The 27,855-nt window shown below is 51.5% G+C and overlaps 11 protein-coding genes across 11 annotated transcripts; 7 read left to right on the top strand and 4 right to left on the bottom strand.

Moving 5' to 3' along the window:
- Nucleotides 1-219: 219 nt before the first annotated feature.
- On the top strand, nucleotides 220-2,191 carry CC1G_03764 (hypothetical protein; the record flags this gene model as incomplete). Its single annotated transcript, XM_001828918.2, has 11 exons — nucleotides 220-298; nucleotides 356-471; nucleotides 534-552; nucleotides 753-796; nucleotides 855-886; nucleotides 1,029-1,424; nucleotides 1,496-1,611; nucleotides 1,668-1,785; nucleotides 1,921-1,940; nucleotides 1,992-2,042; nucleotides 2,181-2,191. 11 exons carry the CDS (start codon nucleotides 220-222, stop codon nucleotides 2,189-2,191), a joined length of 1,002 nt encoding a protein of 333 aa, XP_001828970.2.
- A 374-nt stretch (nucleotides 2,192-2,565) lies between these two features.
- On the top strand, nucleotides 2,566-4,516 carry CC1G_03763 (hypothetical protein; the record flags this gene model as incomplete). The annotated part of the gene is made up of 3 exons (XM_001828917.2): nucleotides 2,566-2,605; nucleotides 2,668-4,087; nucleotides 4,140-4,516. Exons 2-3 carry the CDS (start codon nucleotides 2,704-2,706, stop codon nucleotides 4,514-4,516), a joined length of 1,761 nt encoding a protein of 586 aa, XP_001828969.1. The 5' UTR covers nucleotides 2,566-2,605; nucleotides 2,668-2,703.
- A 653-nt stretch (nucleotides 4,517-5,169) lies between these two features.
- On the bottom strand, nucleotides 5,170-7,123 carry CC1G_03761 (hypothetical protein; the record flags this gene model as incomplete). Its single annotated transcript, XM_001828915.2, has 3 exons — nucleotides 5,170-6,786; nucleotides 6,847-6,990; nucleotides 7,046-7,123. 3 exons carry the CDS (start codon nucleotides 7,121-7,123, stop codon nucleotides 5,170-5,172), a joined length of 1,839 nt encoding a protein of 612 aa, XP_001828967.2.
- Nucleotides 7,124-7,479: 356 nt separating this feature from the next.
- On the bottom strand, nucleotides 7,480-8,065 carry CC1G_03760 (mitochondrial 54S ribosomal protein MRPL51; the record flags this gene model as incomplete). Its single annotated transcript, XM_001828914.2, has 2 exons — nucleotides 7,480-7,773; nucleotides 7,828-8,065. The coding sequence occupies 2 exons, from the start codon at nucleotides 8,063-8,065 to the stop codon at nucleotides 7,586-7,588; spliced, it is 426 nt and encodes a 141-aa protein (XP_001828966.1). The 3' UTR covers nucleotides 7,480-7,585.
- Nucleotides 8,066-8,191: 126 nt separating this feature from the next.
- Nucleotides 8,192-10,405, top strand: CC1G_03759 (hypothetical protein; the record flags this gene model as incomplete). The annotated part of the gene is made up of 4 exons (XM_001828913.1): nucleotides 8,192-8,385; nucleotides 8,435-8,552; nucleotides 8,607-9,510; nucleotides 9,558-10,405. 4 exons carry the CDS (start codon nucleotides 8,192-8,194, stop codon nucleotides 10,403-10,405), a joined length of 2,064 nt encoding a protein of 687 aa, XP_001828965.1.
- Nucleotides 10,406-10,649: 244 nt separating this feature from the next.
- Nucleotides 10,650-11,814, top strand: CC1G_03758 (homoserine kinase; the record flags this gene model as incomplete). Its single annotated transcript, XM_001828912.1, has 3 exons — nucleotides 10,650-11,372; nucleotides 11,426-11,545; nucleotides 11,596-11,814. The coding sequence occupies 3 exons, from the start codon at nucleotides 10,650-10,652 to the stop codon at nucleotides 11,812-11,814; spliced, it is 1,062 nt and encodes a 353-aa protein (XP_001828964.1).
- Nucleotides 11,815-11,972: 158 nt separating this feature from the next.
- On the bottom strand, nucleotides 11,973-23,327 carry CC1G_03757 (dynein; the record flags this gene model as incomplete). Its single annotated transcript, XM_001828911.2, has 20 exons — nucleotides 11,973-12,220; nucleotides 12,274-12,555; nucleotides 12,607-12,799; nucleotides 12,853-13,022; nucleotides 13,074-14,129; nucleotides 14,180-16,578; nucleotides 16,637-17,343; nucleotides 17,395-19,285; nucleotides 19,339-19,794; nucleotides 19,845-20,189; nucleotides 20,243-20,318; nucleotides 20,370-20,657; nucleotides 20,715-21,827; nucleotides 21,877-21,936; nucleotides 21,988-22,067; nucleotides 22,118-22,212; nucleotides 22,269-22,353; nucleotides 22,403-22,967; nucleotides 23,023-23,269; nucleotides 23,322-23,327. The coding sequence occupies 20 exons, from the start codon at nucleotides 23,325-23,327 to the stop codon at nucleotides 11,973-11,975; spliced, it is 10,362 nt and encodes a 3,453-aa protein (XP_001828963.2).
- A 154-nt stretch (nucleotides 23,328-23,481) lies between these two features.
- On the top strand, nucleotides 23,482-24,364 carry CC1G_13677 (hypothetical protein). Its single transcript, XM_002912099.1, has 6 exons — nucleotides 23,482-23,571; nucleotides 23,627-23,653; nucleotides 23,706-23,768; nucleotides 23,824-23,905; nucleotides 23,961-24,060; nucleotides 24,110-24,364. Exons 1-5 carry the CDS (start codon nucleotides 23,533-23,535, stop codon nucleotides 24,011-24,013), a joined length of 264 nt encoding a protein of 87 aa, XP_002912145.1. The 5' UTR covers nucleotides 23,482-23,532; the 3' UTR covers nucleotides 24,014-24,060; nucleotides 24,110-24,364.
- Nucleotides 24,093-25,324, bottom strand: CC1G_13676 (peroxisome assembly protein per8; the record flags this gene model as incomplete). Its single annotated transcript, XM_002912098.1, has 6 exons — nucleotides 24,093-24,158; nucleotides 24,210-24,605; nucleotides 24,662-24,957; nucleotides 25,014-25,094; nucleotides 25,141-25,218; nucleotides 25,264-25,324. 6 exons carry the CDS (start codon nucleotides 25,322-25,324, stop codon nucleotides 24,093-24,095), a joined length of 978 nt encoding a protein of 325 aa, XP_002912144.1.
- Nucleotides 25,325-25,632: 308 nt separating this feature from the next.
- CC1G_03754 (hypothetical protein) lies at nucleotides 25,633-26,045 on the top strand (the record flags this gene model as incomplete). The annotated part of the gene is made up of 2 exons (XM_001828908.2): nucleotides 25,633-25,845; nucleotides 25,899-26,045. 2 exons carry the CDS (start codon nucleotides 25,633-25,635, stop codon nucleotides 26,043-26,045), a joined length of 360 nt encoding a protein of 119 aa, XP_001828960.2.
- Nucleotides 26,046-26,672: 627 nt separating this feature from the next.
- CC1G_03753 (hypothetical protein) lies at nucleotides 26,673-27,793 on the top strand (the record flags this gene model as incomplete). The annotated part of the gene is made up of 8 exons (XM_001828907.2): nucleotides 26,673-26,717; nucleotides 26,777-26,796; nucleotides 26,873-27,035; nucleotides 27,104-27,184; nucleotides 27,243-27,282; nucleotides 27,336-27,491; nucleotides 27,545-27,689; nucleotides 27,748-27,793. 8 exons carry the CDS (start codon nucleotides 26,673-26,675, stop codon nucleotides 27,791-27,793), a joined length of 696 nt encoding a protein of 231 aa, XP_001828959.2.
- Between the last annotated feature and the right edge of the window lie 62 nt (nucleotides 27,794-27,855).

Genomic DNA, 27,855 nt, shown 5'->3' with positions numbered 1-27,855 from the left:
ACCAATAAATTTGTTTTGCTGGAGAACAACTGGAGAATTGAAAGCTGGTCATATTCTTGTCCCGCTCAGTATGCTTCGGATATGACCTGGGTACCTTCTCTAAAGACCTGAAGTTTCGACTATACCTGTTGGCTCAAGACCCTACGGCTCTTCCTTCTTCGCGGACGCTCCTCCGGAACGAATTGACTCGACCACTACCGTGACGTTGACGTCGACATCATGTCCCCCAATTCAAAACCTCCCATCGGGCTTGCATGGAGGGCAGGATACTGGTTTACTACTCTCGTTGTCGGATGTGGTATGGCCCGAATATTATTCAAAGTTGTTTAGGACGCTCATGTACCTCTCAATCCAGGAATTGCCATTGATCTGCTAGTATATTCGATTATTATCCCAGTTGTACCGTTCCAACTCGACAAGTTGGGATATGAAAACATTTCCTCGCTCGCAGGGTGGCTTTTGTTCGCCTATGTGAGTGACCAAGTGATAGGCTTCGCCCCGGAAATGGCATTCTGATGAATACCTCTCGCCAGTCTGGTGGATTGCTTGGAGGTGACTACCCTTTTATCTTTGCGGCTCCAGCCAGTATTCATATACCCGACGTAGCCACTATTCCCATCGCACAGATATCTGAAAGATACAACGAAAGGCGGTGGCCCCTGATTATTGGGTTCATTGTCCTTATTGGGTCCCAAGTGATGTTCATGGAAGCTCCAAATTACGCATTAATGTGTGTGGCCCGCGTTCTACAGGGTATAGGTTCAGCTATTGTCTGGACCGTCGGACTGGCCTTGCTGTAAGTTCAACCTCGACCCTGCGGAATCGAACTTCGCCTTATGCTGTCATTTTTCCAGGGCCGATGCGACTCCCGAGCAGAGAGTTGGCCGTAAGCTTCGTTACAGCATTTGCATATCATACCTTGCTAACATGAATCTCAGAACAGCTCGGTATCGCCATGATGGGTGTAAATGCGGGGCAAGTCATTTCTCCGTCACATCCTATCTGCATTCTGACGGAGCTATACTTAGTCTTGTCCTCGGTCCTCCCTTAGGCGGTGCTCTTTACACCCGCTTCGGGTTTCGAGGACCATTTGTTTTTGGCATAGCAGCTTCGTTCCTTGACCTGGTCGGTCGCTTTCTGATCATCGAGCGAAAGGATTCGATAAAGTGGGGCTTCGATCCACACTATGTTAAAGGAGAAGTCGATTCCGTATCCGACTTACCGCCGTCAGAGAAGGCTGGTCTACCATCTGTCCCAACCACGGTCCCACCCGAACCGACCAATCGCGGTCATGGCCAGGAAACCGCGACTGCGGAAGGCTCTGAGACTGTCGAGTCGTCAGGAGACACTCCTAAGCACAAGACGCTTCCATTGGTGACTGTCATTGCCAGACTTTCGAAATCATCGCGAGCGCTTGCAGCATCGTTCGCTACACTTCTATGGGGGCAAGTCGGATTTGACCCCTTTATTGGGCCATCTGACCATCCCTTCGCAGAATCATCTTTACTGGCCTAGAGCCATCCTTGCCAGTTCATCTACAAAGGGTCTGGGGTCTATCTTCAGGAGGCGTCGGGCTCGTTTTCATTGCTGCCGTTGTCCCGGGGCTGATATGTCAGTTGCAGGAAGCCTACTACCGAGAACCGTACTTATCTACTACCTCCCTCTAGCCTCACCGGCCACAGGTTACATATCAGATAAACGAGGGGCCGAATACGTTGCCACTGCTTGCTTCTTTTTGGCGATCCCCTGGACTGTGGTTCTGATGCTCGAGAAGGGCCTTGCCCTGTTTGTGGTGGCGTTTGCCTTCATGAGTGAGATACGAATCACTTCTTGCTGGAGATGCGATACTAATCCTCCCGAAGGCTTCTTTATGGCAGGGGTTGTTTCTCCATTAACAGTCGAACTCGCTGCTGTATCCAGGAACATTGAAGGGGTCGGATGTGAGCTTCTCGTTGCTCTCCTACCGCGCCTCGACTCACTCTTCCATAAAGATGGACATGTCTACGCCGCCTACAACTTGGCTTATGCGGTTGGTAGTACGAGTAAGCTCCTTCACACGTCTAGGACAGTTGCATCGAATTGACCAATTGCCTCGCCGCAGTTGGACCGATAATTGGCGGCCAGGTAACCCAAAAACCGTTCGTCACTTTTCTGATGTCGTTAACCATGATTAACTACAGATGTACGATAACCTCACCAAAGGATGGCGTGCGATCTGTTTCCTTGGTACGGGACTTATGGCCCTCGGGACCCTAATTGCCCTTGTGTTTGTTGGTGAAAGACCGTTATTGAGACGTATTTTAGGGCGGTCTTGAGATACATGACTATAATAATTGTAGAAGATAGATGTATTACCCACACTATAGAAGTGAAAAATCATCCTGCCGAACTCCTAAGTCATACAAGCACGTCTTTTCGAAAGCGCTCTTTGGGCGCCCTCGGTTTTCGGGACAGTACTTCGGTTGCAATAGTTAAAAGCACAGCCACTGTTGTGTCCACTGGTATCGTCCTCAAACCAGTAACCTTTCGCCGCCTTTAACGACTTTCAATCTTGTCCCTCTACTCCTGGATTGTGTTGAAGTGCCTTGTATTGGTCGAAGCGCAGGTCTGTTACCATTTCCAAGTCAGTCAAAAGGGCTCCTCTTTATCTTCAGTACCCGTGGAAAGCGCTACCCTTTGCACCGACGACGTCCGCTGGTCGACATGAACAACAATGGATACCCTTCTCCTGTTTCAAGAACAACTTCACGGGGAGAAGGCGATAGTATTTCTGAAACCCGGGAGCGTCAACCGCAAGATAGAGCCGATGGGCGCACTTCACACCGAAATGGCCTACAGTCCGCGGCAGCATCCCTCGACGCCGCGTTCGCCAGGCTGGAGCAAGTCAGAGCCAGTCTGCTGCAACTTTCCGGAAGACTAGCTGAGTCCAACCCCCAATTAGGCTCTCGCGGTCACCTGGGACCTGCGCACGATGCCATCCTGCTCACAGGCACTTTGGTGGATGAACCAGGGGAGTATGTCGCACCTTATGATCCAGCACAGGTCAGCGTCATCTCCGAGTTCCAAGATTCCCTTCGCCGCGCCGTACAGGCACAGAGTTCGCTCACTCAGTTCGTGGAACAAACCGCCGCCATTCGACAAGGCCACCAATCCGGAAGTTGGCCACCACCACCCCAGGTTAGACTGCCCCACCGTCCCCTGCCCCCGGATTCACAACCGCCTCGCTATCATCGCGAGTACTCGAGAGACGATGGTGTTACTGCCATAGGAAGAAGAGTCGCTGCTCGGACATCGCCTGGCAGCAGGAACTCGACCAATTCAAACTCGCCTCTTAACCCGAGGCCAGTGGTACCCCCAATAGATGTTACCACCACCGTCCCTCCCGGAAGGCCAGCACGACCAGAATCAGGTCGATTGGATCCATTGGTTGAAGAGGCACTCGGTGCTGCCCAGAGAGCATCTCAAACGGGCGATCTCAATGAACTACGCCGGCTTAGCCAAATACAAAGTCAACTGGCTTCCCCGGCCAACTCCCCACTCCACCTTCAAATGCGACAGGAAGTTATCCGTGATCGTAGCAGGAGGAGACCTACAAGGACTGAAGGCCGTCAAACAACAACGTCCACTACCCGAACATCAGGAAGCTTGCCTGCAGACCAGATGTCGAGGCTTTCCCTTCTATCCAACATGTCCTTGAACAACTTCTCCCTCACTTCAACGTTGCCCTCGGGTTCGCACTCTTCCCCTCAACGCCCATTACTTTTTGACGAGCCGGAAGCCTATACTTTCTCTCCTGTTGGCACTTGGCCGGAGGATGATGTCTTCATTGAAGACACACCCTTGGGACGCAGCTATATCGTCCGCAGGCGTGTTGACACCGGAGGAGTGGAACGCGTTCAAAGTATCCAATATGATTGGAATGATCTTGACAGTCAATATCTAGCTCCAATGGAAGGCGATACCACAGAGAATCCTATCACTCGACGCCGAATGCTCAATAACTTCCAAGAAAGAACCCTCCGCGTTCCGCCGGCTCCGCCGTCCGCTATGCAGACCGCGGTCGCAACGCCGCGCAGAAGGGGATGGGGTATGTACTTTCTTCACTAGGCCTTGCTACCTGATACTCACCTTTTCTACAGCCCGCTTGGATCCGGATGGAAATGAAATTCCGTCAGAAGAAGAGGAGGAACTGGAACGTCATCGAACGGAGTACAGAATCCGGGCTTCAACTCTCCAAGCAAGAGCCGCTAACCTCGCCCGAACCACGCCTATGCAACAATCTTCTATGCGTGGAACGGTCTGGGATTCGGTGGCCCAAGTCACCGACGCAGACATCCCGTCGCGGCACTCTCGGAGCAAGCGCTCAAGCGCGAACGATGCGAATGGCCACGGTGGCCCATTTGTGGTCAACCCCCTACCCATGTCACTTGATGATATGGTCCCAACCAAAAAAACAGACAAGGACGATCAGCTTGTCATCATTGTCTCAAGGCATGCCAGTTTTGCGGGGCGGTGATTTAAATATTTACCCTTTGAAACCTTTGGACTCTGGCGCTACATGTGTTATTCTGACATTATTCGGGTGTAATAGTGTGTTCTACTTGTTTTGCGGATAACTTATTGTTCCTTGTATTTCCTGCGCTATGTATCTACTCTCTGTGGAACATTAGATAGCGAAAGCCTCCCTACCCCCTTTCAAACCGCGATCGGCAATCGCCGACCCAGGGAAGTTTATATACGGCCCCTCAAACGGCCCTTTTCAACGTAACACGTTGATCTCCTCCCTCCACTTCGTCTCTAGTTCAAATCGACGACGAATGGGGAGTGCGAGGAATCTTTCCTCTTTTCAAGGGTGCCGGAAACTGGCGCTCCAGGAGACGCAGAGGTGGTTTTACGTGTGAAAGCGATTCGATATCGGTGTCAGTCCTACCCTTTATTTGCCAACAAGAGGACCAGGACCTAGACGACATCGTACATTTTCTTTACGCTTTGTTGTTTTCCGCAATGTTGTGGATTGTTGTGTACAATTTCTTTTGCATGGATTGTGACGATGAAGATGGCCCATTTGCATACATGCTCGATTGGAATGTGGAAGCTGTAGGACTAGTGTTACTCAACCAACAGGTATCATACAATTGTTCCAGATACACAAAACCCCATGAGAGCAATTCAATTCGCAGCCCTGCCAGCAGCAATGCGAGACAACCAGGATTTCAATCCCGAAGCCGTGGAAGAGCTGCTTTTGACACTACCTAAGCTGCGTACGCTCCGTGTTGCTGGGTTCCTGGCACTTCTGTAGTTCTCAAGCGACGAGACGCCAGTACCGTACGAGTTGGTGATCCCCGAAGTAGGGGTGACCGACGAGAAGCTGAGGAAGGACTTGGACGCTTTGCTGGATCTGGACATATTGCTGCGCAACGACGTGGTGGAATGAGCGGGTGACGAGGATACTGGATGAGAGCCGAGAGCATAGGGCCCGGAAATGACAGGTCGGGGTATGGAAGGGGTTGGAGGGAGTGAAGTTGACAGCTGCGCATAGGCAGAGGCATGCTTCCGCCCTCGTGACGCCCTCGAAGATCTCTTGAAGGTCATTAATCGTTTCAGAGCGCCGCTCTGAGCAAAGTCTGGCTCTGGATCTTGTGTTTCGCAATCAGGAAGTTCGTCGATGAAGTCGGTCATGCGAGAGACGGCACCCCTGCCTGCATATGGACCCGTCCTTTCGCGACGATACGGGGCGCGAGAGTTGCGGTATCGAGACCTGCAACTGTCAATGTCCATAATGTCGAGATCCATCCCCATATCATCCACGTGGGGTGGACTGTCGACTTCCATTCTTTCCACCGAAGCGACATCCCAGTATCCAGCGCTGGCATAATGCACGGTTGGAACTTCAACGAACTTGACAGACTTATTGGCGGTGGTAACCGAATCTTTGGTGGAAATGGACGAGGTCCTGGTTAGAATCGATTTGTTTGGGTAGGAGGAGGACAGGGGAGCGCTGTTGAGTCCTTTTGGGGGCAGAACAGGGTTGGAGGCATGGCGACGATGGTGGCCGAATCTGTGTGGATGTCCTGGTTTGTTGATTCCACATACTGAATCAAAGGGCGTCACTGGCGTTGTTGGACGAGACGAGGATTGCGAAGAAGTGCTTGAAAGGGTCGACGCGATCGACGGTGCCCTCGTTCTAACTCCTTCGCCGATACCACTACCACCACCCTTGACGACAGATGAGGAGGAGTTCGATGAATCGACATCTTGGGAAGCGCCATTCTCGTTGAGTTCTGGAGGGTATAGAGTGACTTCTAATTGCGAAGGGATTGTCTTCAATAGTGGGATCGACCGCATTGATCGAGAACGAGGACGGAGCACCGTGGACCAAAACGGACCTCTGGTCGAGCGGGAGTCCCTGGAATCGAATGATTTCAATGACTTCCTGTCTTGATCGTCACAGAAGGGATCGGCCGTTGGACGGTTCAGGCTGAAGCTTGCTACAGATGACGTTTGGGCGGGTGTCAAGGACCTGCTCGAGGGTAACTGATGGAGCGTAAGGGAAGATGCGAGAGCGGACGGCGCAGGGGTGATAGTATTCCTTGGACGACGATAAAGCCACTCGGAAGGGGAGTCTTGACGCTTGTCTTTAGAATTACCACTGTTCCGAGTGGAAGTGACTCGGATCGGGGTCGAAGGTGGCGTTGGAAGCGACGATGGCCATGGGGAAGAAATCGCTCCAGAAGACGTAGGTGTATGGGCAGGGCTAGATCCTTGAGACGAAGCATTCGAAGTTGACTGTGACTAAAGCCAATCAGACAAGTCCAATAGAAACCTTTGGTAACAATGAGCACACACCGGAAGGTGACGGATTCTCTCGACTTTCCTAGAGGAACGCATGGGCTGTCCTTGTATTGCACTGTCCTCGGACCAACTACGGTCTTCGAGACTGTGGGAGAAACGGGGAACGACGCTGTCGTTGAACTGAAAGGCCTCGACCGGCTGCAAGGCATGAGGTAAACGGGGATGGTCATTGGGAAGGGAAACCCAAACCCACCGAAGTCGGGAACTCGAGGATTTCACTGGCTTCTAGCCATCTGAGCTCGTCAACGCTCAGGTCATCGAGAATGCTCATGTCTGGAGGCTGGAAGAGAAATGTTGGGGCAGTCGACAGAGGATGGAATTAAGAGACCTACGGAGGGCATGAGGAACAAAGAGGTGGTGCTTCAGGATGATGGAGAAGTCGGGTTATAAAGAACGGCTGGTAAGCTGTGCCGTCGCAAACTGACGGCAAAGACTTAAAGTAAGCTGGTATATGTAGCAGGTCAAGGAAAGGCCCTGTTCTCGGGTGGAGGTCCGGTGGAAGGAATACATACCCCCAAAACGCAAGGCTTACACGTGTAGATCAGTGATGCGGATACGACCTCGTTTCTGGAAATAATGGACCTAGCCAGGATTCTCGGAGAGCATGGGAGAGAGGTGAGATAGAGCTTAAAATCAAGGAGATGAATTAACGCAGAGCTTTACAGTATACAGGATAGGGTCACGTGATTGGATTTTGAGGGACGGGAGAGGAGGATCGCGGGGTTGTCGGGATTCAAAGAGATGGCCGTTCTGCATGAAGTCCGCTCCAGATGCCCCTCGGTGATTCGGTGGTGCTTTGAACAGGTACACTCTTGAGAGGTCGAATTTTGGCACCGGAAGAATCGAGCAGCAACTCAATCTTTTTCTGGATTCCGTTGACTTCGAGTCGCTGCAGGGGAATTACTTTGTCCCTCCCATTGGCTAATGAATGGCGTCAGAATGCGTGCAGCACGGGTACAAGTGCGAGGTGACTACCGTAGAAGCCTCGAATAATGGGTTCCTTGTGGTCCCGTTGTTTGACCACGACTTCGACGTGTGGGTTCTCGCGTGCCAGCGCCTGCAGTCGGGTGAGCAGGTATGTCCGTGTGTTCTGGGACGAGGGCCAAGAATTGCAGTATTCAAAGACTAGCTTGCGGATTTGTGGAACAAAGGCAGCATGGCCGTTTGCTGGCTTCGAACGCAGCTGGGCTCTGAAAATGGCGGCGGCGGGCATGGGTTAGAGGAACAAGGTAGTTTGATCGGAGCTTCAATTGCAGGAGAAATGGGAGGATCGGAGGTTGAAAGTGTTGATAGCAACGTTCTGGGAGAACTGCCATATAAATTGTCTGCGCGACCCTCGATGGCAAGAACAACGACCAGGTCAACCGTGACGGCGGCGCTTCAGCAACCTTTGCAACGCAAACGCAAGCGAAACTCGTCCCCAGGTCAAACAACCGTCTCAAAACTCCAGAAAACCGATGACAACGACCACATTCATCACGATGTCTTTCTCCCAGAGCAAGACGCGCAAAAGATTCTAGAGATTCTGGAACTGTATGATTTTTCTTCTATTCCCTGCCATTTTGTCTTATATTTGCTCTAGTAAAGACACACAGGGCCTTCTTGACCGCGTTTTTCCTTCTCCCAATGCTCCAGATGCCCTAGTCTCGCTAAGAACGCTCCTCAAACATCCAACAGAGCACCCGTTGCCAACAATCAAAGTGAGCGTGTCTCTGCCTTGCTTTAAACGGTTGACCATTGACACCCTCCTACAGTCCGCTGTTACCAATCTCCATCCAATATCTTCCTTGCCCAGGTCTCGTCCATCTACCGCAGCGTCACAGCAACTCGCTTTCGCCAATCTTGCGCACACACTCATTGAACAAGCATCAAGGAATGCTATTTCACCACCTCTTGATGTGGAATCCATTCTTGAAACTGTTAATGAGGAAGAAACTCCACCCTCAAAGCCCGCTGCCACCGACGTCAGGCGGAAATACGCCCTAGTCCAACACCTACCCCAAGGCGATTACTGGACGTCACTCAGCTCGGAAGCAAGCGCTGCGGCGTTGAAACAACTACCAACAGGCCATGCCGAACTCGTCGCCATCTTACCTTCTTCATCATCCACTTCGGTTGACTCGGTTCCAACACTCGGTTCTGTTTCTTCTCGCCCTCTAGGCCCGACCAAGAAAATTGCAGGACAGCGCCGCGTGACAACCGGAGGATTCTTGGATTATGGTCCATTTGCGAGTTTTGCTCCATGTTTTGATCATAATGGAGAAGTTGTGGGTCAACGACAGTTAGCAGAAGTCATCTACCAACAGGAGGTCAAGAGGCGACTGGTGGAGGAGGAACTGAGAGAGGAGAGGGAAGGGAAGGGATCCATTACAGTGGTTGTGGAGGACGTCGTGATGAATGGAGAAGAGCCAACTTCGCCGGATGTCCCCAAACAGTCCATGGATGCAGAGGAGGATATGGAGAGTTTGCTGCCGCCTGAAGAAGTGCAAGCAATCAAGGAAGCGATGGGAAGTCTGGAACTGGAGAACGCCGTGCAAGAGCTCCTTGAACGCAATCAACGGGCCCTTGTAAGGTTAAAAGAGTTGCAACGGAGGCGTTTCAGTCAGGGCGGTGCCAACTTCTCCGCTGTCGAAGAGGGATCTGAAGAGTGGGAGACAGGTGCGTAATCGTAATGACCTCAATGAATTTGTCTCAACTTTCTGCAGCCCAATGTATTATGGACTCATTGGCAACCTTGGCTTCCCTCCGACCTCGTTCGTCTGATTCAGATGGTGCACCTCTCATTCCGCCACCCTCGGTCCTCAGAAGACTTCAACGTTCGCTGGCACTGGAACCGACGGCAGGATGGTATGGCAACTTACCAGCCGCAAAAGCAACGGCACTGCACGACGACTCAACCATCAAGGTTAAATCGCCCACAGTTGCGCCTGCGACATCTGCTCCCACTCCTGCCCCTGCCGCCCCTGCGGCAACAACAACTGCGCCGCCAGCAGCCCCTGCGGCCTACTCCAGCTACGGTTACAACTACGGTGCCCAGCAGCAGCAAGCTTACAGACCTGCGGCTGCCTATTCCACATTCAAGCCAGGCCAGACTTCTGGGTATTATCAGTACGGTGTTGCTAACAACGCGACGCAGCAGTCGTACTACAACCAGTCATATGCTGGGGGTTCCAACCAGCAGCCGTATGGATCCACTGCTCAGACTTACCCTGCATATCAAGGCTGGTACACGCAACCTTTCCAATCACAAGGTACAGCACCTGCCAAGACAGGGACGCCAACACCAGCCGCGACTACGTCAGCCTATGGGGCATTCTACAATCCGGGTGCAACTGTAAACGGAACCCCAAGGCCAGCAGTCGTTGCCAATACGGTCGCGAGTAACAAAGCAACACCAGTCGCCCAGCCCATGCAGCCTGCAGGAACCTGGTCGGGCTATCAGCCTCAGGGAGTTGCGCCGACGCTTCCTTCACATCTTAGAACAAATCAGCCGTATCAAAACCAGTTTTACCAAGCGTATCAAGCGCAGACTGCGACGCCGCCCGCACGATAACATGACCGTTTGCCGTTCCTCATCTCGACTCTCGCTCTTGTAGTACTGTAGTCACTGTGTTACATTACTTCGATCTTTTGTAAATAGATTCATCCCCTCATTAATTCATTCGTTGTTTTGTTTTGACAATTTTTTTTGTAAAGGCCAAACATTTGGGTGTTGGCTGCAATATTAATTTGGCGCCTGTCTGATAATCTCGGTGAATCCACGATCAATCAGGATTTTCAGTGTTCTTGCGACACCAATGGCCGATAAAAAAGTCACCATCCGCGTCCCAGCGACGTCGGCCAACATAGGACCTGGCTTCGACGTTGTTGGCCTCTCTTTGTCTCTTTACCTTACGTTGACCGTCACCCACCCAGTCACACCGCCCCCAGGTCCATATGTCGCCCCGACCATCACCTACACTGGAGAAGGCGCCGACGAGGTCCCCCTGGATGCATACAAAAACCTCACCACCCGCGTCGCCCTTTATGTTCTTCGATGCCACAAAATTACTCGATTCCCTTCGCACTTGAAGATCCATTGCAACAACGAGATACCCTTCGGCCGTGGCCTCGGTTCGTCCGGTGCAGCAGTCATTGCAGGAGTAATATTGGGGAATGAGCTGGGAGACCTCAAACTCCCCACCGAACGCCTCCTCGACTTCGCTCTTATGGTCGAGCGACACCCAGACAACGTTACCGCCGCACTTGTTGGAGGATTTGTGGGATCTTATCTCAAAGAGCTGGACGAGGAGGCAAGCGAGGCTGCGAGTGTTCCTTTGAGCGAGGTTTTGCCAGAATACCCTCCCGATGCAGGCGAAAATTGGGGTCTGAACCCTCCTGTGCCGCCTTTTGGCATAGGCCATTTTATCCGCTTCAATTGGTCACCGAGCATCAAGGCTATCGCCATCGTCCCTCGTTTTGAGCTTAGCACGGCCAAGGCGAGGGAAGTCCTTCCGACGCAATATTCACGGAAAGATCTCGTGAGTGTCCTGTTCGATCTGACAGAATGTTTCTCATCGCGCCACGTTTCAAGATCTTCAACTTGCAACGCCTTGCTGTTCTTACAACAGCATTGGGCCAGTCACCACCAGATCCCGAACTTATCTATGAAGCAATGAAGGATCGTGTTCATCAACCTTACAGGACGGCCTTGGTACGTGTTGCGTTTTTGAGTTTCGTTTCATGGTTAACCCGACAGTCCAGATTCCCGGGTTGCCTGAGGTCACATCCCAGATCACGCCAGCTACTCATAAAGGTCTACTCGGAATATGTCTTTCAGGTGCTGGGCCAACGATCTTGGCTCTGGCTACCGAAGGGTTTGAATCTATTGCCGAGGATGCCCGGGCGATCTTCAAAAAGTTCGACGTGGAGATTGATTGGAAATTACTTGAAGTTGCACCAGGTAGCAGTGTAGAGCATTAGATTGTGCGAACTACATAATCGATAGTCTAAGTCTAACGATGGAAACGGGTATCGTTCGTGAAGTACATAATTATTGAATCCAAGATTAAACTATTGCGTGTAAAAAGGTCGTGATACGGATGAATGAGGCAACCAGAGTGTACGTGAAACGTCGTCGTTTAACCGCCTGCAGTCAAGCAAACTGCCCTCATAGCAGCGAGGGATCCGGCCTTGGGGTCGAATGGCAGATCCACCGTGAAGAGAACGTCACTGCGATCGGAGTTGAGGTAAACAGGCAGGTTGACCTTGTTGCCGTTGGCTTCCTCGTTCTGTACCCAGCGGATTTGAGACGGGTTCAGTTTAATGGTTTCTCCGTCATTCAATACCAACTGGTCGCTCGCCCATGCGGCTCCCTCCAATGCAAGACCTAGAGTGGACTCGTCAGCTCACGTCTCGTCGAAGACCAAGTCCTAGACATACCATCGACGACAAAGGCAGAAGGATCGTTTACCCGCTCAATGTCGAGGCAGAGGCTAAGAGTTTCAAGACTCCACTTCTTCCTATGGGCCACTGCCTGTCGAGTCGCAGTAATGAAGGCCTCGGGGAAGAACAATCCGCCGAGCCAAACTTCAACATTGGCCAAGTTGTCGAGGCCAGCGACCGTGTCCAGTTGTTGCAACCGTCGAGCAAAGTTGGCGATCCAACTAGAGACTGGCATGTTCTTCGGGACTTTGTATCGCTTCCAGTGTTCCGGAATTGTACCTGCGGAGTTCCTTCGTCAGAAAGACCTACCGAAATAGCAAAGACACGTACCCTTTGTCAGAGCGCTAATTAAGGTACGAAGATGATTCGTCTGCTTGAGTTCACCCTGGCAGACCTTGACAACATCCGCAAGGTCCCGAGACACTTGATCAAGGAGACGACGGCCGATGGATCCTTCGCGTGCGAACAGACGATAGAGAGGATCTTGACTATCTGCTGATTGCGGCGGTAGCACATTGAACTTCTGAAAATGGCTATCAATAAAGAACAAAGCAATGATCAAGTTGGAGAGCTTACGGATGGAAGAAGTGCGAGCCATTCACGGCAACGCTCGAGTAGGGTCCTCATCCAAGCAGGTTGTTGAGAGGTCTGAGTCTTGGTACCGGTGCTAGTCGAGCTAGTGGCAACTTCGTCGTCGTCGTCTGCTAACATCCTCATCTTCCTAATCTTGCTGAGGAGTTCATTACCTATAGCCAGGTCAGTATCACGTACTGTGACTTCTCAAGCTAAGCACATACCCTGTGCGACTGCAATGACACGCTCGGCGGTCGGTGGAAGGCTGAGCCAAGATGGTGGTTCACGGTCAGGAAGGCCCTGGACCCACGAAAGGAAATGCTCGAGCTTCGTTCCGTCGGGAGAGTGGAGTAGTTGCTCGCCGTTGACGGAAGGAACAAGTTGGAAATCGACATTGTACGCCGCCGGGGTGAACAGCGAATTGACGAATGAATCCAAAATCCTTTGATCGAAGTCACTGTCGACTCTTCCTCCATATACGGACTCTTTGATCAAGGTGCGAAGAGCTTCCCAAGGGATGGCGGCAGGGTCGATATTTGCCTTCCCTCTTGAAGCAGCGTCCAGCCATGCATCGATGGTGCGAGAAGCCGAGGCCATGTCGGAGTCATTGAAGTCGTAGACCTTACTCCAGCCAAGAGGAGCATATCGGAGTCGTTCTTGTACGATGGCGTGGAACCAGGCAAGCAAGAAGTACAGTCGCACCTTCTCTGCAGGTCCCTGTGACAGGCGTCCTGGGGAAATGCTTCGAAGTGAGTCTTGCAAATTGGCCTTGATGCCTGGTGGCGGCTCGTTCATGATCAAACGTGATTGGCGGAGGATATTGACGGGAATGGATGGATTCATTTCCATCGTCAAGAAAAGTCGGAAACTGCGATGAGGATTGAGGGTCTGGAGCTTCTTCTCAAGCTGACCAAGCCAGGATGGGGCAAGATGAACGTTCTTCAACAGAACCCAAGTACCCTGACGGGAAGCAGCTGCAATAGCTTGATCTGCCAACGTAAAGCCTTCTTGCGAACCCATGGCTACAGAGGAGAACCGAGCACCAGTGTTTTTGACCAAATTTTCGACGCGGTAACTGGCGTCGTAGCCTGGTACCGAGACCAAGGCAATTGGAGTGCTGGCTGGTGTTTCGTCCGCGACGATAGCCCCGAGGTCGTATGTAGCTTCGGCAGAGAGGTCCACGTTGAATACAGCCCTTGTAAACAGGGTTGTCGACTGAAGGAGTCGATCCGGACGGAAACACTTCATGACAATAGTGGCGCGGAGCGCTTCCAATGCAGCTACGGGACAAGATAAGTACGAAGCAGAGACTAGATAGTGATGGACTTACGGGTAGCCGGTTCCCAAGCCATGGGAACATCGTCTTCTGGGCTTGTGGCGGCCAAAAAGTTGATCCAAGTGTCTTCATTGTTGAGGACATGGTTTTGGACTGGTTTGAAGATCGAATGCTTCGAGAATAACTCCAGACGAGTGGACTGTTCAGCCGTCAAGAAACCAAGATTGTGTGCCGGGGTGGATGATGCTGTGACACCCTCGCCGCTCTCCAACAAAAACTCTAATTCGTCGGTAATGTCTTCGACTCCCCGGAGCTTGATTTGTGCCAGGAGGACGGCTAACATCAGATGATCGCGATAGAGGAGAGCCCTTGATGTTCTCTTGTAGACCACCAGGAAAAGGTCGTTGAGCAGGATATCCCTGCGTTGACCGTAGTCCGTGATGCTCTTCAGGTGAGGGTTGTGAAGAAGAACATAGTCGAAGATATCCAGGAAGAAGCGAAGAGAGAATTGATAGAAGTGGTTTATGATGTTAAGCTGCTCGAGGACGAAGAAGACGGAACTGCAGGCCTGCGCGAGAGGAAGATATTCGGCAGTCACTTGCTCGACCTCCTTCATGATAAGATCTGTTTCTTCCACTTTTCGAGTAATCTCTGCCGCCTCTCGTTTGAGCGTTTCGAGGGTGTCGATGACCTTGTCATCGTCCAGGATATTGCCTGTTGATTCGTTCAGGGCCTGTAGCAAAAGTTTCTCCAAAGTTCGCAAGCGAAGTCGGAATTCGCCCTGAACCTTCATGAGGTCGGTCCTCTTCTTTTCGGTATCGGGCCTCTCAACCTTGAGGACTTGATCCAAGGACTGGCTTTGGAGACTACTCCTGGTCATGGTGAAATTTACAAACGTCACGCGACTGCAGATGTCGGGGGAGAATTCGACCGAAGGATCGCGGGTTGACAAGAACATCGTGAATGAGGGGGAGAAATCGATGTCTTGACTACCGAGGCGAATGAGGACACGTCCACCAGTTCTTCGGATTTCTTTATTGAGGACAGCGTTAAGAATGGGATCGAGATGTTCCACGTCTTGAATCAAAAGGGGATTGCCGAAACGGAGTGCACTTTCTAGCACCTTGAGGAATGCCTCGTCCAAGAAGCTTGTCACCGTGATCTTGCGTTCCTTGTATTCGTTGAGGAGGAAAGTGGTGGCCTGTCCAGTGGGATCGATGATGAGGGGATAGCGGTTGAAGCGTTTCAACATGATGGCGTTCTCGGTGGTCAGGTTGTCCGACGGTAGCGACTTGGATTGCCAACTGAGCCGGTCATCGGCTGTCGACAGGTATTCGGTGAACGAAAGCTCTGGTTTGAACTTGATATTGGCTTCGGTCAGGTGATTCGACCATTCTTGCCACATCACTTCTCGATAGCGTTGGTCGAAGAATCCGCCGTATGCCAAAAACGCGGCCGAAAGCAGGACATCACCGACGATTGTGCTCATCTCAGCGTCAAATGTGCGACTGCCCGATTCCCAACGGCTTCTTTCTGAGGACAAACTCTCCAGCAACTTCATACTACGATCGACCTTGCTCTGGACGCGTTCCATCTCTGACTTGATGGCCTGGGTCTCGCTAATGAGAAGAGCGTATTCGTCTTTGTACTGAGCGATCTTGGACTCCAATTCCGCAATCATTTCGATTATTGCTGCGGCTTGCTTCTTGGTGGTCTCCGCCTGGTTTTCCAGCGACTGAACCTCGTTCCGCAGCGGTTCAACTTTGTCAAGGATTTCGGAGAAGTGGACTTGTGCCAGGACCCACTTAGCAAGGGGACCGCAAGCTTTACTGGCCCTGTTCACCGTCTCGAAGTTGTACGAAGGTCGGCTGAGGAAGTCCTTCTTCATGAGCTCTCGGAGCTGTTTCGTCATCTGCGTCTGAGTGTCGAAGTTGACGATACGTTGAATGAAATCGTCACGTCGAATGATGCCTTGGACCGTGCGCCAACTGTCAACCTTGTGGCCGAGCAACGTACAGACGGACTCCATTGCTAATTTCACCGCCTCGGGAGGGTTAGCCATTGCCCGGACTTCCTGGAGATGCTGGCGTTTAATGTTGCTGACAGCGGACTGAGCTTCTAGGACGGCTGGTTCGGCATCCGCTAGGTCGGCCATGACGACGGCGCGACGCTGTTCAATGTGACGGTCTTGTTCGACGAGGGCAGCCTGGATTTCAATGGACGCCGCTTTCTTCTGTTCAGCTTCTTGCTGATCGGATACCATCCGCTTCAACTTCTCGTTTGCTTCTGCAGACTTCGCCTCGAGTTGCGTACGCTTGACCGCCAGACTCTTCCGCAACTCCTCAACCTGGATGACTGTGTCCTTGAGTTTGTCGAGACCGACGTGCAAATGGCGTTGCTGCTCTTCGAGCTCATCGCGTTTCTCCGTGTAGAGACGGACGTAATGGTTAATGCTGGAATATAGCAATTAGTGCATTGAGATAAACAAGCAGAACGAGAGTTAAAACTCACAAGTCGAGGTAGTGTCGAGGGGTGACGTAATTGTATCGTCCCTGGCGCCGACTGAGTCTTTGGTTGATTTGATGTAGTGAGCTGTGAACGTAGACCAAGGCGTTGACGACAGCGGTGCGGTGAGTGGGAGGGAGGGAAATGCCACGATAGGCAATCGGGAAGTTGGCTGGAGGGTTGTAGGAGGGAAGATCAAGGTCCAAGGTTTGCGTGAATTCCATTCCGACTTGGAAGAAAGCCTGGTCTGACCAGTCACCGAACCAATCCAATACGCAACGATTGAACAAGGCGGGCGATGTTGCTGCCCGTGACGCGAGACCATTCTCAGGGGGATTCATCGTAAATACGACGTGGAGATTCTTGGCAACCTGCTGGGTGAACCACTTGTACAGTTCTTCTGGGGAATCCAGCATCAATCCGTCACGCTGTGAACCCTCTTTGCAGGCTGTCATCAAGGCAGCATGCTCGTCACCCTCGAAGAGACCGGGTACCTCCGCGTTTGCAAGGAGTGTGTTCATGCGCTCCAAGAAACCGGAGTCGAGGACATTCGATTCGTCCATGATGAAACAAATTTTCTCTCCTTTGCACCCTGCTCGACGTAGCACCGTTCTCAAATCCTCGTCGAAGTCGTCTCCAGTATACTTGTTGGAAACCTTGATTTGGAAGATGCTCAAACCATTGATCCAGGCGACGAAGCGAGAAAGGGTAGTCTAGTTTTTGCATTAGCATTGTCTTGAGTATATAAGCAGTGATAGCCTCACCTTTCCCGATCCACTGACACCAATCAGCAGCAAATGGCCCTGGACCTGTCGGAACACCCGGTCGATCCTGAGGACATGGTCCAAAACGTCGTTGAAGAGAACCAAGGGCACGTCCAATTCTTCCTCGTAGAAGACCCGCAGGCGGGCCTTCGTATACTCCCGAAGCATCTCCCGGTCCACTGGGATGTAATTCTTCGAAGTCCAGTTAGAGAATAGGATGGGTCGCGCGAGTGCTTCTTCGCGATTGATCGTTGGGAAGTGCTCCATAGCGACACCGTCAATGTGTTCGTCCGTCCAGTTGCGTTCTTCCTCAGTGACCAGACGGTCCTGGAACAATCGTAAAGCTTCGTGGGCCCAAACTCGTACCAAGCCTTCGACAGAGAGGATTTCGAGGGGTTTGATGGCTTCGTAGATACCTCGGATCCATCGTGTGAGTTCACGAGGACTGTAGACGTAGTGCGCTTGGGCGTCAGTCGTGAAACGCTTCTGTGATGCAAGGTAGAAGGCCACCATGGCGTCGGTAAGGGGTCCAGCATATGTTCGAAGGTTGGGAACGACTTTGAGCAAGGCACGGTTGTATGTTCCGTAAATCTGCTTCAACGAGACCTCCCCTGGATAGTCCACCATGACTAGTGGTGCATGTCGAAGGAACCTGTGGCTTAGAGGCACACGACCGGGATCGGTTGGAGGATTGCACGCGCCGACGAATTGGATTCGCTCCAACCGAACCCATGCCATGTCTGATGTTCGCCAAAATCCGCCCGATTCAACCAGCTGTCGGATGAAGGAGATGACCCGTTGTGTTCCATACTTGTCTGAGGCGGGAAGGTTGATTTCGTCGCAGAATACAACCAACCAGCGTCCTATCTGAATGGGCGCGAGCACAACGCCATTGGGCGTCTTTCGGAACTCGCAGTATTGTTCGAATGTCTTCAAAATCAACTCGGGTGTTGTTGCGCTGGAGAAGTTGAGGCCAACAACTTCCATATCCGGGAGCTTCCTCAAAGCACTGAAAAGCGTCATAGTCTTTCCAGAACCAGGAGGACCGCAAAGCATCAATGGTTTGTGTTCGGAGAGCCATGAATAGAGAACTTCCTCGTGGCGGATTGTATCCATGGTGGGCACCACCACGTCCGAGGCTGTGACGGCGTGCGCCTCGATTTCGATGTCAGGAACCCTGGACTGCCAAGCAATCCACTCTCCCGTCCCCACTTGCACGTCGTAGTCGATGAGGGAGCTGCCGGGCAGAAGCGGGGGCAGGTCAATTCCAGTTCGCTGTCGAAGATATTCTCCAAGTTCGGCTCGAAGATCAAGTTTGGCATCCCCGGAGAAGGCCCAGATGAGACTGACCAATAGGCGCTTGGATACATATTGCTCGACCTTTTCCGGAGTGAGAGGGAAGTCTGGATGTTGAAGGTTGTACTCGATGACGTTGCGAACGGTCTTGTTGAGTAGAGAGAAAAGCGTGTTGAGGGCACGGGTTGTCGTGAAGTCCATGATGTGTTCGATCTTCTCCGCGTGGGCGAGGGCTGAATCCACTAAGTCCCCTTCCGCGAAATATTTCTCGAGGATTCCGGCAATCTCCTTCTGCGTCTGCAAATGCGCCGCTTCTGCTGCGTCAGCCCCCAGAGCATCACCACGGCGGTTAACGAGGTCCCCAGAGTCTTCTTCGTCTGCGTCCAGTGGCACGTTGGAAAGGGTGGTGAGGTAATGTTGGTAGACCATGGCTGGGTCAACAACGTCTTCACTGAACCAAATCATACCGCAGCGACTGACGGTGGCCAACGTCGCGTACTTCAGATGCTCCACCTCGAACATGATCCTGACATTGGGCGGCAGATTGAGCCGCTCTCCATTAGGAAGGGTCAACAATTTGTTGTCGTCGAGGACACTAGACGGATATCTCGTGAGTGAAGATACCAAAACGCGTTGTGTAGGACATACCTGTTCAAGTTCTCGACCCATTCGGGGTCAACGTCGCCATCGAAAATGATCCAGTGACGCTTGCCACTTTCGCCACGCACGTCGTCCACGATCTTACGAAGGATATGGGTGAATAGACCGTCATTCCACTCTCGAGTAGTGGGGTCCAGGGTACCGTAAAGGGCGTCTTTGTGCATTGCCTTAGGGTCGATGACATAGGACACGCCCTCCACACCGTCGAGCCTTTCCAAAGCAGCCAGAAGCACCTGCCATGCATTGGTCTTTCCACTACCTGAAGGGCCGACCATCATGAGACCGTGCTGAATCTTCTGGATCTGGTACAGCTGAAGGATCTTGGCAATCCATCGTTCTCCGGGGACCAGTCGTTTCTCTTGGCAAACTGTCATGATCTTCTCCTTCAGTGCTTGCAAGTCAACCGGGAAGTAATCGACCCCAGGGAATACGTCCGCAAGGAGACTGCAAGTTTGTCAATGAAGGATTGAGCCGCGAAGGACATCACAACGTACCTGGTCAAGAGAGGAACATCATCCGCAACGAGTTTGGGGACGATGGTTTCGGTGACACTCTGAATAAGGATGATTTGCTCAGATATGTTGTCAGAGAGTTGGGCCATCTCATCCGTTTCAGAGTTGGTGTTCAGAAGGCGTTCCCGTTTCAGGATACCGGCGCTGGCGAGGACGGCCTTCAATGCACGCAAACCGAAGTCGTAGTGAGGTTGGGGCGACAATTGTTCATCGCAGAGATTGAAGAACGGTACGATCTTGGAGGCTAGAGATTCGGCAGTTCGGAAACCTTGTGAGAAAAGCATGACTTGGGCAATCAATTCTCGGTCAGGGCGGGTCATGGCCATACTGAAGGGTTATACATGAGCAGACACAGAATGTGAGAAAAGCTGGGGACGTACGGTCTGAAGAGCTTGGTCAAGTTGGGCGGAAGTTGCGACCGACCGGCATAGTTTGGATTAGTCGTGATGAAGATACCTACGGGCAGGTGTTAAGCTCCCGAACTTGAGATGTTTTGACGAATCTTACCGATGTTCTTGTTGATCTTCAGGTTCTTTCCTACCAACTCAATCTCGACGTTAGGGTTCTTTGCAAGGGCAGCCAAACCCTGCTGGATGGCCTGAACTTGTTGCGAAACGGCACTAAGAATGCGCTCTTCCAAGCGATTGAACTCGTCAAAGCAACCCCATGCGCCAACCTGGCAAAGCCCGACAAAGATCCGACCCATGGCTTGGAAATCGAACGTCTCGTCGCAACAGAAAACGAGGACAAAGCGACCCAATTGGACACCGAGCGCCTTGACTGATTCGGTTTTTCCTGTGGGAGACGTTAGAACATATATGCCAGCGTGATGGAGACAAGGTCAATGCGTACCTGTACCAGCAGGACCGAATGGAGCACCGCCAAGTTGATTGTCCAAGGCTTGCGTTAGAGTAAGGTAGACACGATCGGTAAGGGGAGTCTGGACAAGTCGATCAGGGACACCGAGGTACTCCCAACCATATGGGAAGGTGGCATCGGCGGCCTTGATTGCCAATCTATCCAGGGGGTTCTCGATAGACTTGTCGAGGTAGAATCGCATTTGATAGAGCCAGGGGAAGCCCTTGGGGTCCTGGACGCCTTGCTGAATGAGGGATCGAATGACGTCTCGCTGGTGGACCAGGTCGGTGATGAGATGCTCGCACTTCCGACGGGTGACCGGGCTCAGCTCCTTCAACACAATGTCGGCAAGCAGGTCCAGTGCTTGATGGACAGTAGCAAGCGGCGCTTCGGGGAGTTCACCTTTCTCGAGGCAAGTCTCTACAGACGCTGTCCAAGCAACCTGAATCGCGAGGGTGACCAGTTGAGCGGGATATTTCTCCATCCATCCCATCAGTTGTTCTGCCACAAGCTGGTGTTCAGGGCCGTAGAACGTCTGGAGCTCCGTCACTGCATCTGATAAAAGGGTGGCCAAGGAAAGACGCATCATGGCTTCCAGCCTCGCGAGCCAGTCATTGATTTTCGGATAGTCCTTCAACAATATGGGCTCCGTGAAGCGAATCTCTTCACCTTCTCGAGAGGCCATCCCAAGGATTTGGGTGAGGTCATCGTCGAGTTGGATAGTTGCAATTCCCGCGAACATCTTCTTGAGATGTTTCATGATTCGGAGGATGTCTTTGCTGTTGCCTATGATTTCGAGCAAGTCCTCGTCACCAACGAAGTAGAAACGTGGGAAGGAAGAACGTTCTCGCTCGAGGTACTCTCCGAGAGCTTTCTGAATCTTGTTCAGCAGGTCGGCCAGACGCTCCAAGCTCTTCTGGACTCCTTGAATGTTCAGCACGTCGAGAACGAAGGGCGACTTGTAAACTTTCTTCATGACCGTCAAAAATTCGGCGTTGATGTTGGAAAAGCGAGCACTTTCAACGGGAAGCAGGTGCTTGATATCCGCACTTCCGGAGAAAATTCCTTCGAGGTAAACCCATTGCCTCTGGACGTCGATCCACACATCTACACGCCTTATAAGCACAGTGATTGTTGCCTAGAGGATGGGTCTTACCAAAAAGGACGTGAATTCGATTAAGTCTCTCCTCCCAAGAACTGGCCTCCTCCTCGAAAACTATGGGCAAATGTAAATACTTGATGGACGAAAGTTAATAAAATTCGTTACCTTTGTAGTAGGGCGAAAGCTTCATGGCTGTCAACGAATTCAAGTTTTCGCTGCACTTGTTGAACAGATCGTCCCATCCTCTGGAGACCGGTGAGAATACAGTGGGAAGGAAATGTCCAGTCAAACACACCTAATTAAACGACACTTATTCTGATAGTTGACTAATTCAAGTGTATAGCTGGTCCATGTCTCTTTCACTTGCTTGATGTACTCCTCGAGAGCCATCTTTGGATTGTGATGGATTAGCGGGAATAAAGACGGGCCAAACTTTGGAAATTCACCTCTCCCTGAGCCTGGATGATCACCTCCTTGATCAGACTCTCATTCCTCTTCAAATCCATATCATAAACATGACCCAATGTCATCCTGGAACACTGCTTAGCGTTACGAATGAGGAAGGGCAGAGGTGACATACAGCGGGAGATGGACTTGTGCAGACAATCGCAACGCCTTGAACAGCTGTTTCCAGTGGCGATCCTTAAGGGCTTCTGACTTCAATTCCGAGACCAATGAATTGGATTTGAGGAGTCCCTTGAGGATGTCCTGCACGTATTCAAACGCCGCGTACTGTCGCATTCGTGTTGGCATGTCCTTCGTAGAGGTAAGCAGCCCGTCGATGTGCTGCCTGAGCTTCCTGGGCTGAACAGTAGCCCACGACATCTCTCTCAGCTCGTTAATCTGGTTCCAGATGCCTGAGAGCGCTGTCCAAACCGCCTTGAGATCTCGAAGTTCTTCGAAGACGGGTTCCAGACGCGTGTGCCGCGTCAGTTCGAGGTCCAAAGCTTCCTTGGCACGGCAGACGAGATCGTATTCTTCTTGCACTCGAGTGAGTTTGGCTTCAAACACGTTAATTGTGTTCATCGCTGTGTCGGCGCGCATGTTGCCCTGAACCGGTCTTGTCTGCTCCCATTCAGTGAGAATGTCACTGATCTTATTCTCAACAATCTTGTCTTCTGCCACGATCTTCAACTGCAGACCAGCTGTGGTGTAGAGATGGATTAGTTATTTGGCGGTATTACGGCTGATGCGACGGACATAGCTGCTCCTGAATCGAATCACTCTTCCTCTTCAAAATCTCGTTGTATGCACTCCATTCGCCACGTAGTTGGTCGCTGTAAAGCCAATCTTCAGGGAACTGGTATCGAAAACGTTCCAACGTTTTCTCCCCGCTGGCACAGAGCTCGATCATCGGACCCCATGCTTTCGTCTTTTTCTTGAGGTCCTGGACAAAGGTGATGAAGGTGACAGCTGCTGCTGTTGAAGAGTTTGAAGGTGCGAACACCTAAAGAACAGCGTCAATAGGATGTATATTTCTGAATGGTGTTTGGGCGCACCTCCATATCGTGAAAGTCGTTACGACGACGCGTCGGAGGCAAGCTGAGGGTTGTCAAGTCACCAAACTATCCGTGGGAAAGTGTTAACCCTATCTTAGGGCTACACTTGCGCTGAGGCTCGCGGAGAACGCGCTCTTGGGAAGGTCACTTCTTGCATCTCGCGACGGTGAACTCCTCACATTGCACCGACACATTAGACTTGTAACTCAAGATGTCGTCCCGTCAGCAGCGAGTGATGGTTCAGCCCATCGTGAGCATTATTCTATCTCTTCAGGCATTCAACATGCTAACAGGATGTTCTTTAGAATGTTATCTTCAAAAATCTCCAGCAGGTAGGAGCATAACTCGGGAGGTGGTCATCATGTGCTTACAGAATCTCAACAGAAAACCAAAGTTGTCATCTGGCTGTATGACAACATCGAAATGCGTTTGGAAGGCCGCATAATCGTAGGGACTTGATTCAAATCAACAACAGACTGCTGAACCCTCATTCTCTCACCAGGGCTTTGATGAGTTCATGAACCTCGTTATCGACGACGCTGCAGAGGTCTACGTCAAAGATGCTAAGCCAAGACGGGAGCTTGGTGCGCACTTTACACAGATAGTTGTCAAAAAGCAATCCTAATCCACTCGCGACAGGCCGAATCCTTCTCAAGGGCGACAATATTACTCTCATTCAGCAAGCACAGTGATCACAACGCTTCACGACCTTTCACCGTTATCCGTCCTAATTTGTAAAGTATGTAATGTTACAGTCTTCCTCGTGTATCATTACAGATTGTGTATAGGCAGCAGCTTCGAAAGAGACAGAGCTTGGCGGCAAAGGGGACATTCGGGCTACACAAGGGATTAATGTCGCTCAGGCCTGCACTTGGGAATTTAACTGACCTTTTCCCGTCCCCAACCTACAATACAGTTCCAGCAAAACAAATGTCCGCATTCGGTGAGAGAACTGTTGGTTCTCTCTTCGAGACATAGAGTACAACTCCTGGACTGTCTCGTCTGTGACGGAATTGCTGCAATATCAAGTACAGTCCCCTCGTCATCTTCGGCATCTATTAACGGCTGGTCTTCGACATTCTGCATTCGAATGACGGTCTCGATCGACCGGTCGTCCAAAAAGGTGTCTGAAGCGGCGCCTCCGGTAGCCTTGGTTGGTTTTGCCTCCGGGGTAACTGGCTGTAGCGCCTGGACGAGTCGGTAAAGTAAGCGGGCGCCGATCATCACCCCAAGGAGGGAGTATGAAGGCGGCCTTGTATGCGGATTCTCCGGTAGAGACGATAGCTGCGAGGGATCGTCAGTTAAAGCAGTTAGCCAGGAATTCGAGCTGGCCCACTCACATTCTTGATTCCCAGCAACCGCTTCACTGGATCGTAATAGGAACCCCTAAGATAAAATAGGGCAAGATTGACCTCGCTCACGACTGATAACACCTTTGTCAGCGACTTGAGCCATGACATGAGTTCTGGTCGTCGAGCGCCGAGACTGGCATTGCTGGTGAGTTTGGCTAAGATATAAGGAGGAAGGACATTCAATGCAATGAGATTGAGCCGCAGTAATGAAGTTGGAGGGAATCGTGTCCGCCGTGAGTCGTATTGCCATATATCAGTGTACTCTTCACCCAGGGTTTGCGTTGCTGGCAGAGAACAAGGTGAGCGGAAGAAGCACTGGGCAACGGCGGATCCTAATTACCTCTCCCTGTGGTTAACCCGTAGTAAATGAGCCTGATGGTTGCATCCAGTTCCTTGTCCCATCTTTGCAGCCACCTTGTCCCTATTCGATGTGAGACCGGGCTGAGATATGTGTTCGAAGACGGTACCTAACCAAGACCGCAAGACTGCCTCGGCCTGCTCCTTTAACGATGCTACATGGAATATGTCCCTCTGGTTCGCTCTGACTATTTTTCATTAGAGAGTTCCAGTGTAATAACCAACAACCGTACTGATTTGGGCCTGTTGGGCCTGGGGGAACTGGAGTCGGTGTTGGGAGGAGGAGGAAGACATGGGATTTACGCGCCGTTTATGTAACCGGGTGTGACTTTGACCGTTTCCGGTGTCGGTGGTTTTGCCGTTCTCGTTTGCAACGACCACCACCAGCTCACAGGTCTCCGTCCAGCGACAACGACTAGTTCACGATGCCTCCGCCACCTCAACACCACGGCCATGAAGTTTCTATCTGGCAAAAACGTTCGTAAACGCGTTAATGTTCTCCCGTTGAAGCATACTGACATCGTCACCTCTTTTGCAGTCAAGTATGACGTTCCACCGTGATCCTTTGTTTTCAAGGCATTTACATTTTTTTGCGTTGTAGAATGGGTGCCCTCATGGGAGGAGGTGTTGGTCTGACCATTGGTTTCATCTTTGGCTCGTGGAGTATCATTCGGTATGCTTTCTCCTCACCTTTCGTCGCGCTGGCCCTGACCGTCCCCAGACATGGAGCAGGTCCCCGTGGGTTCATGGCGACACTATCTCAGTACATGTTGAGTAGCGCTGCCACCTTCTCCTTCTTCTTGGCCATTGGCTCGGTACGTCGGAGCTAACCGGTTTCTCTGCGTCCTGGCTGACTTTGGAATTACAGGTCATCCGAACGGACGTTCCTCAGCTTCAGGCTATCCAAATGCAACTCGCCGCAGCAGACCCTGTCGTCCGCTCAAAATACCACGGTGCCCAACTCATGCGAGCCAGATGGGAGCAAGAGAGAAAGCGCCAGGCAACAGGCAATTGAATACTTGCCTGACTGTGTAACCCCCACCCCGTACTCTATCTTTATAATGCTATGGATTTGATTAATTCGTTTGCTGCATTCAGCTTGACCGCTTCAAAGAACTACCGCATTACCGGGAGCTGGAAAGGGCCAGAATGACCGTGGTGAGTTGTAACGTTTCTGAACAACCCGTGTATCCATCAGTGTCTTCTTCGGTCAGCACTCCGTACACGATTTGGTGTGCACCTGTGGGGGAGTCGACGGTTCTGTACCTGTCCACGATGCTTTCCCCAACCTTCTTCCATTACTTCGCCCGCTTGCTACCCGGGAAAAGCAACGAAGCCGACACCGATTTTCGCTGTATATTACCTCGGAAAGAAGCAGTCCTAGAATTATGCAATACAGACATACTCTGGTTTCTCGTTGAGTCCCGGGTAGACGCTGGTTTCGATTGTACAATCGTGCTCAACGATCACCACCGCCATCAAAGCTTCAAATTTCGCCGATAATTCGGTTGACGCTCTTTAGTTCTGTTCAACAACAAGTATCTCTCCCTCCTTGCTGCATACCTTTCCCGATCTACTCTTTCCTAGAAATCCAGCTCAACCATCCACCGCCTTCAGACATCATTCCATCTTCGTCCCAAAGATGACTGGCCAACCCGGAGACAACCAACAGATATCCGTTGCTGCTGTAAGTGTTCTGGTTCTCGTCTTTGACAAATCTAAGCCTGAGGTCTTCTCGTGAATCAGATCCTGTTTGATATGGATGGGTGTGTGATGGTTCCAGCAACTGGTTGCTCTCCAACATATATCTAATCTTCAGCGACGAATCCGGCATCGACACAGCACCTTAATCGACTCTACACCAGGCGTCCTGAAAGCATGGGAAATATTCGCAAGAGACTATTCTCTTGGCGATTCCCTGAAGGTTGCACATGAAACGCATGGAAGAAGGCTGTACGATACCATTAGGGAGTATTGCAAAGTAGACGACGAAGCCAAATTGTTGGTGGGTTACCTATTACATGCAAACAACCACACTTCGGCAAGCATTCTAATTGGTTGGCCAATGCACAGGAAGAAATAGACCGCTTTGAGAGTGAAGTCATTGCTGGCGGTCCTGTTGCTCTACCGGGAGCCCTGGTGCTGTTAAACAATGTCCGTCGTGCCTACTGTCCATTACATCATCGCGCGCCGGATATTAACACCAATGAAGTTGAATGCTATTGACGCGAAGTGGACCATTGTAACTTCAGGTACGTAGGCGCTGCTGCTCTTGTATTTGCGGCATTTTCTAATCTCCGATCAGCTTCCAACAAATTCGCTTTCAGGGCATTGGAACGAGCGGGACTGCCACTCCCCAAAGGTGTCGGCATCATCACATCTAATGATGTTTCCAGAGGGAAGCCTCATCCTGATCCTTACGAGGCTGGCGCAAGTTTGTGTGGAGTGAAATCTAATGATTGTTGGTATCTCTCTACATTCTTTCTCGCTGGTAGCTTCACATGTTTTGCGTAGGTCTTGTGGTCGAAGATGCTATCTCCGGCATCAAGGCAGGCAAAGCAGCAGGCTCCCGTGTCCTCGCCGTTTGCACGTCTACAACGCAAGATCGTCTCCTGTCTTCGGACGTTCAACCGGATGTTATCATCCCCAATCTCGAAGGGTACATATGCTCTCAAACTTATGAATGCCTGTCGACTAAATATCCCTGATCCCACTAGGGTCAAAGCGACGAAGCATGGGGAATCCATCCTCATTGAACTCTAGCCAAGCCGGCTGTGTGGCATGGCCCTAGTCCTCTGGATCAATATGCTGGAGGGGCGGCTGGG

This window comes from Coprinopsis cinerea, assembly GCF_000182895.1.
Source record: "Coprinopsis cinerea okayama7#130 chromosome 1 map unlocalized cont3.1, whole genome shotgun sequence".
Classification (NCBI taxonomy): Eukaryota; Fungi; Basidiomycota; class Agaricomycetes; order Agaricales; family Psathyrellaceae; genus Coprinopsis; species Coprinopsis cinerea.
This window is presented reverse-complemented; position numbering and strand designations above follow the sequence as displayed.